This window comes from Lonchura striata, chromosome 3 (assembly GCF_046129695.1).
Source record: "Lonchura striata isolate bLonStr1 chromosome 3, bLonStr1.mat, whole genome shotgun sequence".
In the NCBI taxonomy this organism is placed as follows: Eukaryota; Metazoa; Chordata; class Aves; order Passeriformes; family Estrildidae; genus Lonchura; species Lonchura striata.
The window spans coordinates 78,274,583-78,288,580 of NC_134605.1; the positions used below are offsets into that span (position 1 = coordinate 78,274,583).

At 40.1% G+C, this 13,998-nt stretch overlaps 1 protein-coding gene across 2 annotated transcripts in view; it reads left to right on the forward strand.

Annotated features, from left to right (window-relative positions):
* Positions 1 to 622: 622 nt before the first annotated feature.
* Positions 623 to 13,998, forward strand: part of RNGTT (RNA guanylyltransferase and 5'-phosphatase) — a 169,530-nt gene continuing 156,154 nt past the window's right edge. For both annotated transcript variants that reach the window (XR_002466815.3, XM_021545647.2), the window contains exons 1-4: positions 623 to 749; positions 6,454 to 6,563; positions 12,828 to 12,931; positions 13,065 to 13,153. Coding sequence is in view for 1 of the 2 variants with exons in the window: in XM_021545647.2 (XP_021401322.1) it covers positions 686 to 749; positions 6,454 to 6,563; positions 12,828 to 12,931; positions 13,065 to 13,153 (367 nt within the window). In the remaining variant the exon portion in view is untranslated. The remainder of the gene's footprint in view (positions 750 to 6,453; positions 6,564 to 12,827; positions 12,932 to 13,064; positions 13,154 to 13,998) is intronic.

Here is a 13,998-nt window from a genome sequence, read left to right on the forward strand (position 1 = left end):
GACTCGGAGGGACTCACTGAGAATCACAGAACCGATTAGGCTGTAAAAGTCCTACGAGACTGAGTCCAACCTATGACCAAACACTATGGCATCAAGTGCCACGTCCAGTCTTTCCTTAAACACCTCCAGGGTGACTTCACACCTCCCTGAGCAGCCCATCCCAATATCTAATCATCCTTGTGAAGAAATTCCTCCTAATGTCCGGTGTAAACCTCCCCTGGTGCAGCTTAGGTCTGTTCTCTTGTTCTACTGCTGGTTGCCCGGGAGAAGAGGCCGAGCCCCAGCTGGCTGCAGCCTTCTCTCAGTCAGCAGCAGAGAGCGATACGGTTCCCCCGGAGCCGCCAGCTCCCTCAGGCGCTTCTTACAGAACTCGCGCTCCAGCCCCTTCCCCAGCTCTGCGGCCCCTCTCTGCACAAGAGGAGGAGCCTGCAGCAGCGGGCGGCCAGCTGCCCTGCCCGGGCGGAACGAGGCGCCGCAGCTCAGCCGCCCTCCTCCCGGCCGGGCGCCGCCCCTGGCCGCGGGGCCCGGAAGCGGAAGCGGCTCCCGGCGCTCCGTGTGCGGCGGCGGCCGAGGCGGGCCGGCTCTCCATGGAGGCGCCGCGGGCCGGGGGCCGCTGAGCGCCCCGGGGCCGCCCCGCGCCCCCTCCCCGCCTCCCTCCCTCCCCCGGGGCCGCCCGGGCCCCGCCATGTCCTACAACAAGATCCCGCCGCGCTGGCTCCACTGCCCCAGGAGGGGCCAGCCCGTGGCAGGTGAGCGCCCGGCCCGCTCCGGCCGTGCCGGCCGCGGGGCGGCGGCGGGCGCGGCCCCTCCGCTGCGGCGCCGCTGCCCGCCGGCCCCGCTCCTCCTCGCGGCCTCTCGCCTCTTTGTCCCGGGGCTGCGGCTGTGCGCTGCTCCACCCCGAGCTCCAGGCCGCTGTCTGTCCCGGACCCGAGTCCCGTTGGGTGGCTGTTCTCCTTAAAGCCCGGCCCGCGGCAGCAGCAGGGCTTTGCCTTCAGCGCCGGGCTCGCCCTCCCCCCGGGCTGTGCCCCCGTCTGACACGGACTCGCCCCGCCTCACCCAGAGCTGCGGGGGTACGGGCCCTCTCCTGCCCCCCGGGGCCTTAGTGCGGAGCTCTCGCTTCGCAGTGGTTCAGTTTCGGGCTGAAACTTTTCCTGTCTGTCACATCTGATGAGAGACGTGACAGCCAGCCATGCAGAAGGTGCCGTACTGGAGCTACTAAGTTGATGAGAGGCTTCGAGCATTTTTCTTAGGAGAAAAAAGCTAAGAGAACTGAACTTGTTCAGCATCGAGAAGAGATGACTGAGAAGGGATCTCATGAATTTGTATAAATATCTAAAGGGGTGGGGGGGTCAGGAAGATGGAGCCAGGCTCCTCTCAGTGGTGCTGAGCAGTAGGACAAAAGGGAGTGGGTAGAAACTGATGGACAGGAAGTTCTACCTGAGCATGAGGAAGAGCTTTACTGTGCAGGTGACTGAACTGGAACAGATTGCCCTGAGAGATTATTGAGTCTCCCTTACTGGAGATATTCAAGAGCCATCTGGATTTAGTCTTGTGCAATATGCTGTAGGATGACTCTTCTTGAGCAGGGAGGTTGGACCAGATGACCCTCTGTGGTCCCCTCCACCCTGACCAATTTTGTGATACCAGTCCTCTGCGCAGCCTCTTCCATGTTTGAGTCTCTTTTTCCTGAATGCTCTGAAGTCTTACCTGTGTCAATTTGTTATTCTGCTAACTGATAGTGCCCTTCCAGTCACCAATGTGCTCCTGAGTGCTTTAGCTGTGTAACACTCCAGTGTTACACTTGTATTTCAGGGTTTGTTAGTAGTTGCTGTCTTCTTGGATATTCTTGCCCATGATGCACTGTCTTGGTTGTTACTCAGTAGCAAGTCTTCTGGCATATAATGGCAATGAATTCATTATCATCTAAACACGCGTTTTTGATTGTGTGTTAGCTATCATTCTGACTTCAGGTGAATGTTTCCTCTGCTGCCTGGTGAGATAAAGTAAACAAGTGTGTCTTTTCAGTTTTCTCAAGTTCTTCTTTTCTTTATAATGCAAGCACTTCCTGCCTACAGTTATTTTTTTTTGCCATTTTTTTCTAGTTTTCACTCCTTTCATATCCCTCTCTATGATGATGTGAAGGTATTTTTTCAAAACACGACATGTTCTACAGAGTGTGTTATTTAAACTGGCACTGTGCCATGATTTGCTTAATAGGTACAACTCTTGTGTTTTCTATCCCACATTTCCACGTCATCTTACATTTTTTGATGGCAGCTGGTTGTGGAATAGAAGACACTGATGACAATATTTAGAACCTGGTGAGACATTTCAGTTGGTTTAATCCTCAGTAATCATCAATATGCATTATTTGGCATTTGTCAGTATTTAACATCAGTTGCTCATTTTATGGGTTACTGGTTTCCATCAAGTTCCTTACACTTCTCTGAACTTGGCTCAGTTAAATAACAGTGTTGTTGGATGCTCATGTCCATTTTCTCCTGATCATGGCCGCACACATTACTTTGTATCTAATGAGAGAAATTTGATAGCCTAAGCCTTTGACCATGACAAAAACAGACTAATGATTCTGTGCTCTTCTTCTCAGCAAGTTCTTGATCTCTGTTAGTTGTGGCTTTTTTTTGTCTTTTGAGCCATGGTTTCTCAGAAATAGCAACCTAGAGTAAGCATGAATGAGGGTCATCAGTGTGTCATCTGCTGTGCCATCACTGCTTGTGTGTGTATATTCAGGAACTGCAAGGTAATTATTTTCCATTCCAGGCAATCATGAACAGGAAGTTAATGCAAAGTGAAAAAACTGAAAGTGCTTGGCTCATTTCTTTGTGTGCTTTATCAGGATGTGTTCTTATTCACCTTTTACTTTTTTTAGCGTGAACAATATACCAAAAGTAAAGGTATGCCACTGATCTTCCCTTTTTTGCTGTTTTACATTCAAAGACATCTAGCAGTTCTACATGAGAGGATTTTTAGGGTTTAATTGATGTTGGTACTATCTCCCAGATGTTACATCCTAGTTTTAATTAGTGTTTAAATCTGATTTCTAAGCACCTGAGTGCGACTTTATTTCCATCTGATAGTGTATTAGTAATAGTGCTGCTAAAAAGTTTAGTATGGCTTCTGTGTACTCGTATTCATTGAGTGTTTGATTGTGATGCTCTTGTGTCATAGTTGTGGCATCTAGGATTTCTAGATGACCTCAAGAAAAGTACTAATGAGTCCTGAAACTCTCCTGTTGGTGAGACTGGGTTCATTCAGGTTAACAGGGCTCTTTATCCTGGACAATGTGAATTCATCTATGTCTGCCATTATTCGCTTCTTTAAATATTGGTAGTTTGTGCCACTTTCTGGTTTTATCCTCAGAATCGCACATTTTCACATTTATTGCATTGTAGTAGAACTTCAGTAATTTTGATGAAAGGAGCTTTCCTCTGAATGCTAAACTCTGAAGTGATCAGGTTGCTTCAGCCTTACTGCCTTGGCAGCACCATCCCAGCAGGTATCTGCTTTTCATGACCACTGAAAACCCATTCTCTTGGCAATTTTGCCATGAAAAGTGCTAGCAAGATACAGAAGAAGAGGCATGAAAAGTGTCTCAGCAGTGTTTTCCAGCCTCCTTCTATTGATGCATATTAATAAATCCTGTTCTAGACACACATGTAGCATGCAGAACTCTGGGATATTATGGAAAGCATCCATATTGCACATGAGAAAGCACCTTAAATAAGAGTAATGTTTCTGGTTCAGAAAGTTTCTGAGCTATAGCTTGTTGTTGGGGAGAATAATCTGGATGATGGATTGTCATTGGCATTATTTTACTCTCTTTCCTAGTTGTCTGTTACTGGTCTATGTTGGTGATGACATACTTGGTGAAATGGATGCTTAGATCCAGCATAGTTCTCTTGAATCAGAAAACTTTGTAGAAATACTGTGGTTTTTTTAATGGTGGATTTTACTGTTTAATTTTATTCCCTTAACCTCACACTTTACCCAGTCTAGCCTTCCTAATCAATGCTCAATCTAAACATACCATGGTCATACTTAATTATTTATGTCATGTTTTGAGTTGATAGCTTCATGTCACAGGAAATCAGGCTAAATTAAGAGTATTTTTTCACTGGTATGCTCTGGATATATGCTCTATAATATATTATATTTGAAGGTAAAAAAAGTGACAAAGTTAGAGCATGTACATGTAGAAAATGTGATACCTTACATTGTTTATTTTGATTTCCTTCAGATTTATCCACTCGATGTCTGTGCTCTGATATACTGGGCTCTTATTTTTAGAATTTTTACCTGTTTTTCAGCCTAAAGAAATACCATCTGTTAGACAGGTAACTAATTTGGAAAATTAGTTTTTAGTAGCCATTTTCCAGAACTATTTGAAAAATTTGAACATAATTGTCGAAGTAGGTAATAATCTGTTGTCAGGGTTCCAGTAACATTTTGAAGTTAATTTGGAAATTCTATTGAGGAGTTACAATTATTGTCATAATGGAGTTGAGGTACTTGAATGATTTGGGGTGCTTTGATGTTCATGTAAAGTATCACTTTGTTACTGTTGGATTTCCTAATTCAGCAAATGAGTTTTTAATCTTCAAAAGGTTATGCAAGGCAGCTTGAGTTGCAATCAGGTATTACTGCATCACTTCTTTAGCACAAGATGTAAGGTAAAACTGTAGAAGAGACCGTAGCTACTGCCTCCTTTATACTTGTCCATATTACTCAAAAAGCTTAGAAACATTTTTAGAATTAGAGCTCAGATTTTCAATAGCTTGATGATGTTTTATGAGAAGCTTGTATGCACATGGGGAAGAAGTTTTTTTAAGCATCTGTACAAAAACCAAATAGCAGATTTTCCAGGTAGAGAAGAAGAAACTGGAATTTATAGAAGCTGAGCACCTAAATACTTCCAAATATCTGTGTTTCAGCTTTGAAAGTCATAGTAAATTGGCTCTATATGAAATATTCATCACTTCCACAGCTGTCTGTAGGCATTCAAATGCTGCAGGGGATGCTGACTAGACAACTTTGTCTTTTCCTGTCAGTGAACAGGAATGTATTTTGGTTGCTCAAAAAGAAATCAGACACTAAATCAAGGTTTGCTACTAGGAAGAGAATGAATGTGTTCATTCTCTGTTCCTGAAGATGGAGAACGGGAGAGTCTTCTGTGCGACCGCACAGTCTCATATCAGATGCTACAGGAAACAATTGTAACCTCTAGGCACTTTTCGCACTCTTCTCTTTTCCCAGCATCTTGTAAAGGATGGTGGTTTTCTTATGTAGCCATTGACTCTTTCATCAGTGCTGCTCCTGTTCTTGAGTGCCATGGTTAAAAAAGCTTAGTTACCTTCTTTGTGTTCCATAATGAATGAGCAGATATGTTAGTATGGGTGTGACAAGTGGCAAAGTCAAAAAACTGTCAAGCATGATGTTGTTTCTCAAAAATTAGGGTGATGATAGATTTTTGAGTATAGATCATGTAAATTTAGGATTTGCGTAATCAGTCTGCACAGAGGAATATTGCAAGGTAAAGTGGAAGGGCTAGCAGAGAGAGGCTGAATGATAGTGTTGGAGGTGACAAGGAACACAAAGAAGCAAGAAAATTAGTTGAAAAAGAAAAAGGTAGTTGAAGAGCTGGGGAAATGGAGGGGAGGTATCCAACCCAACAGCTTTTACCAGGGTGGGTGGAGGGTGTGTAACTGTTGAGATGAAAAGGCAAAGGGCAATAAACGGAAATTTTTCTTACAGTCAAAAAAGTTGAAATTATTATAATTTATTACCATTTAACATGAGTGTTGATTGTATGACAGAATAACTCTCCTTTTAGCTGTAAATTTTGGAATGATCTCAAGGGAAAAGTGAGGCTGTTTCTCATGTTGCTCACTAACATCTAACCTGAGCTAACCAGTTGCATAAAGCTTCATAGTTTCCACATCTGTCTGTCTTCTGTGGTTTCTAATGTTTATTTCATGGAAGATAGATGCTTATTTGAGATTATACAGAGTGTTCCTATTTTTTTTTTTTTGCAGGGATCCTTACTGTATGTTATATTTGCAGGTAATCAAAACTGATGTTTACATGATTGGATGACAAACTGTTATTTTAAAATGCTGTTTTCATGTTTTCAGCTCTACTGAGTTTAAATTTTCTATACTCTGTTGTGTTGTAGCCCTCCCGACTTTAATTACACTAAAAGTTAGCAAAAAATGTTAAATTACTCCATTTTAGATGAACTGACCTGTATTTCCCTTAAACTTTTAAACTTAACTTGTGAATTCTGAGAACTCATAACTAAAAAATATTCAAATTTACTGTTGACTGTAATTCTTGAAGGGGAATGTCTAAAGCTACTCAGCATGTTGATTTGAAAGGCTAAGTTGTAACAGTACGTATGCATAAAATACTGCAAAATTTTATTATCTTTCATAGGGAAGTTTTTACCTTTGAAGACAATGTTAGGACCAAGATATGATGAACAGGTTGCTGAAGAAAATCGTTTTCACCCGAGTATGTTATCCAACTACTTAAAGAGTCTGAAGGTAAAGTTAAATTTTCTAATAATTGAAACATTGTTGTCATTATTAATATTTATTCAAGTGTTGCTTTTCAGATCTAAGGAAGAAGTTGTTGATGGCTTTGTTTGGGACACCAGTACAGAAATATTTTTTGTTCATTTATGTTTCCAGGTCTCCTCTGCAACTAATGGATTTCTGAGTGTTTTCTTACAGGTTAGAATTCTCAAGACTAAACAAACCCAGGTCCCTCAGCTGTTCCTCATAAGAGACCCTTCATGAGCCTTGTTGCTCTTCTCTGTTCACCCTTTAGCACCTCAATGTCTTTTTTAAAGTGAGGGCCCCAGAACTGAACACAGCACTCGATATGTGGGCGCACCAGTGCTGAGTGCAGGGAATGATCACTGCCCTGGTCCTGCTGGGCACACCATTGCTGATACAGGCTGGGTACCATTTGCCTTCTTGGCCACTTGGGCAGCACAGCTTTGGCTGATACTGAGACAGCTGTAAACCAGCACCCCTGTGTCCCTTTCTGCTGAGCAGCTCTCAAGTCACTCCTCCTCCTGCCTGTAGCACTGCCTGGGGCTGCTGTGACAGGACCCTGCACTTTGCCTTATTAAACCTTGTGGCATCCACCACTACAAACTTGTGGTTCTGGCTCACTATTTCATTTTCTGTTTTGCCCATTTCTATCTGTGTGCTTCAGTTTGCATGTTGTTCTGGGCTGTAACAAAACTGTGACAATGCAGGTTGGAACAGGACCTTTCCAGCCTTTCATGTAAGTCTCTGTACTGTTGTGGCCAGTCTGGTGCATCTGGAGATGTAGGAAATGGGATTAGAGCCTGCCAGGCAAAGAATAATTAATTTAATTGGTTACTAAACTTTGTATAGAAGTTTAGTGCCATTTGTTCTGATTGTGTCTATGAGATGAATCATGCAAGTGGTGTTTTTTCTGTGGGTTTTTTCATTAGGTTTTGCTGTTGATCGAGGTTAAATTCTGAATTTGTTTAACAGTATCAGACCTGAAACATCAGAAGAATTCGGTGACTAAAAGACGGGAATCCTCATTTCATTAATCTTACTTAAGTTTAGGTATGAAGTAGATAGTGAACTACTCAGTGTAGCGTGGTAGGAGCACCTGTGCAGTAATGCGATAAGAAAGTACGATCAGTGAAGCATATGTGCCTGTTCTCAGTGCTTGAACTGGTAGGATTTTTCTTGTTAGAGTTCTTGCATCTGTGGTTTTATGATCCACTCTAATCACAGAGGATCAAACAGAACTCTGTGAATAAAATGGTAATAATCCTGAGGGTCAAAGTATTTCCTAAAAGAAGATTAAAACCAAATGAGGTTAAATGTTGATACCAAAAAATGGATACAGTTTATTTAACAGTAAAAGAAACAAAGAAAAAGAGACAGAAATAGAAAAAAGAGGTAGGTGGGGCACAGAAAGGGTGACAGAGACAGATTGAATAGAAACATATCGCCCTTTCATGGGTCCCAATGACATCTTGCTGCTCCCCTCTTGGTCTTCTTGGTGGGCAGGGTCCTTCACCACAAAGTATAGAATCCAGTGGATTAATATATGGTTGGGTCAGGTGGGAATGCCCAGGTGCCTCCTCTGAGCAGGGGAAGTTTGGCACTGTCCCTTGCAAGGTTCTGTGTCAGTTGCATAATTTTACATCATGTGCAGTGCTCTGATGCAGGGTCTGGGGAACCATTCAGGGGACCTTTGATGGACCATGACACCCCCTCTGCTGTCCCTCACGTGAATGTCCTGTAGATGTGGTGTTCCTGGGCTGGGGGTTCCCACAGCTGAGCTAGTTTGTGCAGGGCATTCACTGCCTCTGCTTGGAGGTTACGCACCCAAAACTTCTCCTCCTCCCCGGGGCTGGGGGAGAGTCTACACAGACCTGGCAGCAGATAAGCCTGGGGCTATGGCTCCACCCCGAAGCTGCTGGACTTAATTCTCTTGAGGAAGTATTCTTCTCCCACAACCCAGACCTGAGGATAGTGTCACTTTTATCTTATCTCAGATTGAAATGATACACAGAATAAATAAATGGACTCCAGAACTTGGGGTAGTTATGAAGTGGGTATGTATTGCTAGCACCCGACACAAGTGAGATTGCTCTCCAAGACTTGTGCCCTGAGCCTTAGTCTGACCTAAACCTTTATTCACAAAGGTGTTCCATATGCAGTACATTACACAACTTTTCTGTGCATATTCAACCCCTGGGCCTGCCTGTCTTCACCTCTCATGCTAAATAGGTCCACGTCCTTCTAGAAATGCATGGTTTGCTGTGGTGGTCCTGTGGGGGTCTCTGGTGGTCTCTTGGGGCTGAAGATCGTGGTCTTCCTCATGGTTGAACTTTTGAACTCTCCCTCTCTGCGCGTGCGCTTTCGGTCTTTTGGTGCTTATCTGAGTCCCGTCTGTCAGTCTCGGGAGGCTTAGGGGCAGAGGAGCCTCTTTATCTGGGTTCTTTGTATTTTCGGTCCTTTTTGGTATTGTTCTTTATACAAGAAGCTTCAGAAATTTTCATTTTCTTATGCCCTTTTGTACCTTGGCAGAGGTTTCTTAAGTAAAAGGTTAAAATTCAACACATAACTCTATAAGCTAGAATATAAATGCTTAATTCATTTTGTTAACTTAAGTGAACTCCAGAAATCTCTGTTTCAAGATCAGCTTACAGTCTAGGGCCTCAGTTAGGGGGCCCATTCAGGGTGGGCTTTGGTGATGCAGCTTTTATCGGTGTAGCTTCATTATACAGTTTTAGTGAACAAAAATCCTTAATAAAAATGTTTAAACCATAAACTGTTATATTTCAGTATCTGACATATGCATCTAAATTCTACTTGAGTTCCTCTTTTATGTATTATGTTATTTTTGACTCTGACTGGATTTGGTAGGCATACCTGGAATTTTCCCCAAATCAATCTTATTCATGTTTTAAAGTAATTTAAAATTCTGTGTATGTTTTGAAGGTACTTTCACAACCTTACTCTGAATTTCTAAATGCTTGCCTCCTTAGTGATTTGCCACCAAAAAGAAATAATCATGGTGAGACTCTGTAACCTTTCCAGTAGTCACATCTGTCAGTTCTGTTGTAATACTACAAATTCATGTCTCGAGTGACATCAGATTACTAGAATTCAATAGTAAAATTAGTAGCATGAAGATCCCCACTTATATTTTGGTAATTTTGATTAACAAGCAGAACATAGATTTGACGAGAACAGAGAGTTTGAGAGAAATTCTATTACATTGTATTGGACTCTGGCATTGTTGATGAGTGTTTGCTATTTGAAAATATATATTTCTTTTTTATTTGCCAAGTTATGTAGTGGTTACTGGAGTGCTCCATTTGTAGATTAGCAATTTATCAACAGGCCAGCAATGAAATAAACATGAAATTGAGGAGCCCTGTAAGAGTGAGTTTTCCCACCCAGGGTGAAAGTAGCTTACTTTGCATGGTTCTTGTAATTTTATTTTAGTGTGTTTTTTACTGCTAGTACTTTGCAGAATAATTACTTCTGAAAACTGGTTATTACTTAAGTCCATATAATTTAGCTCCCAAATAAAAGGCTTCAGGAGAAACTTTTACATCTGGATTTCTGTAATAGAGAGATGTTGATGTTACCACAGATTTTTGTAGCTACTGGTTTAGCATTTAAGACAACATCTGTCTGGGTAGAACTGTCTGTAACAAGCTTCCTGTGTGATTCCTTCTCTCACAGAGCTGGTTGTTGAAAATCTGAATGTTAGAAACTGATTTGATTAGCCATGGCAGCCTCATTTTTCTTGTGATAGCCAATATTGGCAGAGTATCTTAATGTTCTCTTAAACAAATTGCAGGAGCAATTGGTGACAGCGTGAATAATTTTTTTTTTTTTTAAATTTATTTCTTGAGTAGGTAGGTTAGCACAGTTTATGCTTTATGCAGGTAGATTTATTTCTGTCACAAAGAGCTAAGACATAAGTTTACTGAAAAGAATGTTTGGGTAATTAGTACACTCAAGTTACAGAATTCCTATTAGGAAAACTACTTACCAATTTTCAGCCATATTATTGTTTTCACAGATACATTAAATCACTGATCTAAACTATTTTCCTCAATAAGAAATGCAATAAAAAATTCCTGAGACTGGAGTGAATTCAGTGTATTGTACTATACTCTTCTTCTTGGGGTGGTTGTTTTCAATCTCCAGTGTCTAAGGAGGAACTTCTGGGGTCATACAGGGCAACCTAGCAAAGCCCATTTTGTTGCACAACAGCAGAAGAGCACATGCATAAGGCATTAATAGCTGGGGATATCTGGAATGTGGGGAAGTGAGGGGAAGGCATTTATTTTGTTTCAGTGGTACTGGTGTTCTTTTTTGCATGGATTTTTTGAAAATCATAGTTGTATACTTTGATATATTGTATATTCCTCCTGTTCTTTAAAAAATTCTTTATAATTTTCTTGTGCTTTGCAGTCTCTAAATTGTAATGTGTTATGTGCAGTCAATCCCATGGTTTGAGAATTCAAATGATTAGGCTTTCTGTAAAGCAGGAAACCTGCTTTCAGGTCTTATATGCTCTGTATGCCATAAATGCTTTTATAGCTTTGGATAAATTACACTCAATGCCTATTTGCTGCTCCATGAGGTGTGTGAGGAACAGTGTCACTTCATATGAGCTTCACTTGTATGTGATTGAAATTATACATAATAATGGCAAAAGAATAGTAAGTGAGAAGTCTGAATTAAGTAGTCTTGGAAAAATTTGCAAAATGCTGTAGGGAATGGAGAGGGTGGAAAGCAATAATTGAATTAATTGCCTTGTATAATTTCTACAGAATTAATTACTGTCTATGATGCTGTCAGTCTCCAGTTTAGCAGCTCAATTGGCACTTTATGGTTGACGTTTCAGGTGGTGTTACATTGTTTTCAGGTGGACCCCCTTGTGAGGTGGTTTGTATGTCTGCAAAACACTGTAATAAGAGTAAATAAAGTATTCTGAATACAATATGCAAAGTTGACAATGAGAAATTAAGAACTGATCTGGATATTACTTTAGAAGTTTTAATGCTGTTGACATAACATAATGCTTTTTAATATTTATTAAATAAAAGTAATATGAAAGTATATAAGTATTACAAATGTATATCATCAGAAGTTTGACTGTCTTGGAAAGCTATCTGTAGATATTTGGAAATTTTCCTTTAGGGTTCTACTAAACAACACATCCATGTGAAATTGCTGTTTCTGAACTGTGTTCTAGTTATAACTGGATTTTACCTGAAAGTGTGACATTGAGTTTTTTGTCCAAAAGCAATTGCTTACACTTACAAGACAGAAAACCAGAAATACTTTCTTTGCTCAGGTGTGTTAGTGGGCTGTTTTTGCAGAGTACAACTGGTAGGTTTGTTGTTGGAAAATTTGTTTGGAACAAGGATCAGTAGGATATACTTTGATACACTGATTTTGTTCCACCCAGGGGAATTTCTGCTTTTCCATCCTTCTTAAAAACATAGTAACTTCCACAATGCTCTTTAAAAGACTTGTTTTCCGGCTATAAAAACAAACACTAAAAAAATAATTTGATGCACGATGTGACACATTAGGGTAGAGTGGGCAAGGCATCCCATCCTGGATTCAGGAATGCTCTAACATCTGACTGCTTAACACTGCCACCTTAGGTGCTGACAGCATGTTTGAATATCTGAGGTTGTTTTGCATTTTAGCTTTAAATAAGATGTTTTTAAGAATTTAATTAATTTGATTAATTTTTTAACTTGAAAATGTGTTCATTCTTTTGCACTATTTTGTACTCTAATAAGTAAATTAAAGTGAGTTATTTTTTCTGACAGTGTACTTATATTTAAGTCTCAGTAGTTAATTTTTCTTATGGTACTTTAACTGTGCCAGTGTTTAGTATTGTTCTGCTTTGTATAAGAGCACTTGATTCCATCATGTTTGTCTTCTTAGCATGTTAAAGTAATTCTTTACAAGATTTTCCCACTGTTAGCAGAATTTTCTTATTTAGAATCATTGAGTGGAGCAAACTGAAGTTTTTGAGTCGATGACTAGTGCTAATTTAGACACCAGCTTTCACAAAGAAATGCAGATGTTCTGTAATGGTGGTAAAATACGGATTTTATAAACAAATACAATATTTAATTATTTTTAGACTTACAAATGTAGCCTGTGGTTGCTTTTAATTATTATGTTTTTAGACATTTAGTATTTGAATGTCTGGTATATGAACGACATATAGAAGTTTATTTTTTTGTTGTTGTTGTTTTTTAGGTTAAAATGGGTTTGCTGGTAGACTTGACCAACACCACTAGATTCTATGACAGAAATGATATAGAGAAAGAGGGAATTAAATATATAAAGCTCCAATGTAAAGGGTAAGTTGTGTGCACTGTTTAATTATTTCTTTGGCTTTTATTTTGAAAGATCAAACTGAAGAAATTAATTTTTTTTTCTCTTTTTGCCTTTCCCCCAGGGGTCTCCTAATTCTTGTGTTTTTGTGTTTTTCAGGCATGGTGAATGCCCTACACCTGAGAATACAGAAACATTTATCCGTGTATGTGAACACTTCAGTGATAAGAATCCTTCAGAGCTTATAGGTACATCTTATATCCATCTTATGCCCATCATTAGTTTTTATTCTTAGTTTGTTTAATATTTGCTTGTAACTGCAGTCTCTTATTCTTAAAAGTCCGAGCAAATTAATTTCCTCACTATGGTGTTTAAGCATATGTAAATTTGATTGTTTTTGCTGCAAAACCAATATGTTTCTTTTATTTTTTTACATAAAGTAGTATGTTTCTGCATCCATCAGTTTGATAACAGCTGTTGACTTAATGCAGAAAATTACACAAGCCCAAGAGCTGTCTAGAAATACATGGTACTTGCACTGTGGTTTTGTAATTTCTGCTGATACAAATGCAGATTCTGTATTTGGTGGTCTGGTTTACTTGAAGTCATATTTGGTAACTGGATTATCAGAGATTCTTTAGTAAGTCTCACAAAACTGATAGTGGATACTAGGTTAAGTTTTTCTTCTGTGGCATACTGTCTTGCAGTGAATATTTGAATGTTCTAAGCATATTTTTTTTTTCTCAGAGAGAAATAAGTTCTGAGTTTAGTTTGCATCCCTTCTAGTTTGAGTTAAAACTATTTTACTCTGATTTCTGTCAATCATATTAATGTTCATCTTTATCTTCAAAGTATTAGAGACAAGAAATTACTTTGCATGTGAGTTTCCAGAGTCTGAATGGGTGTTATCCTCGATCATCTTGGATGATAATTTTGTAGCCTTCTTGAATCTGAGTGTCTGTGTGACTTAGGAGTGCATGGAACAGTTGTTTGTGCAGGTGTCATTGCTAAGAGCTTGGTAAACTAAGCTGGTGTGTTCATGCAGTTTAGGATTCATTCAGATATATGTTAAGATGGCTGAACTGATTGGAAA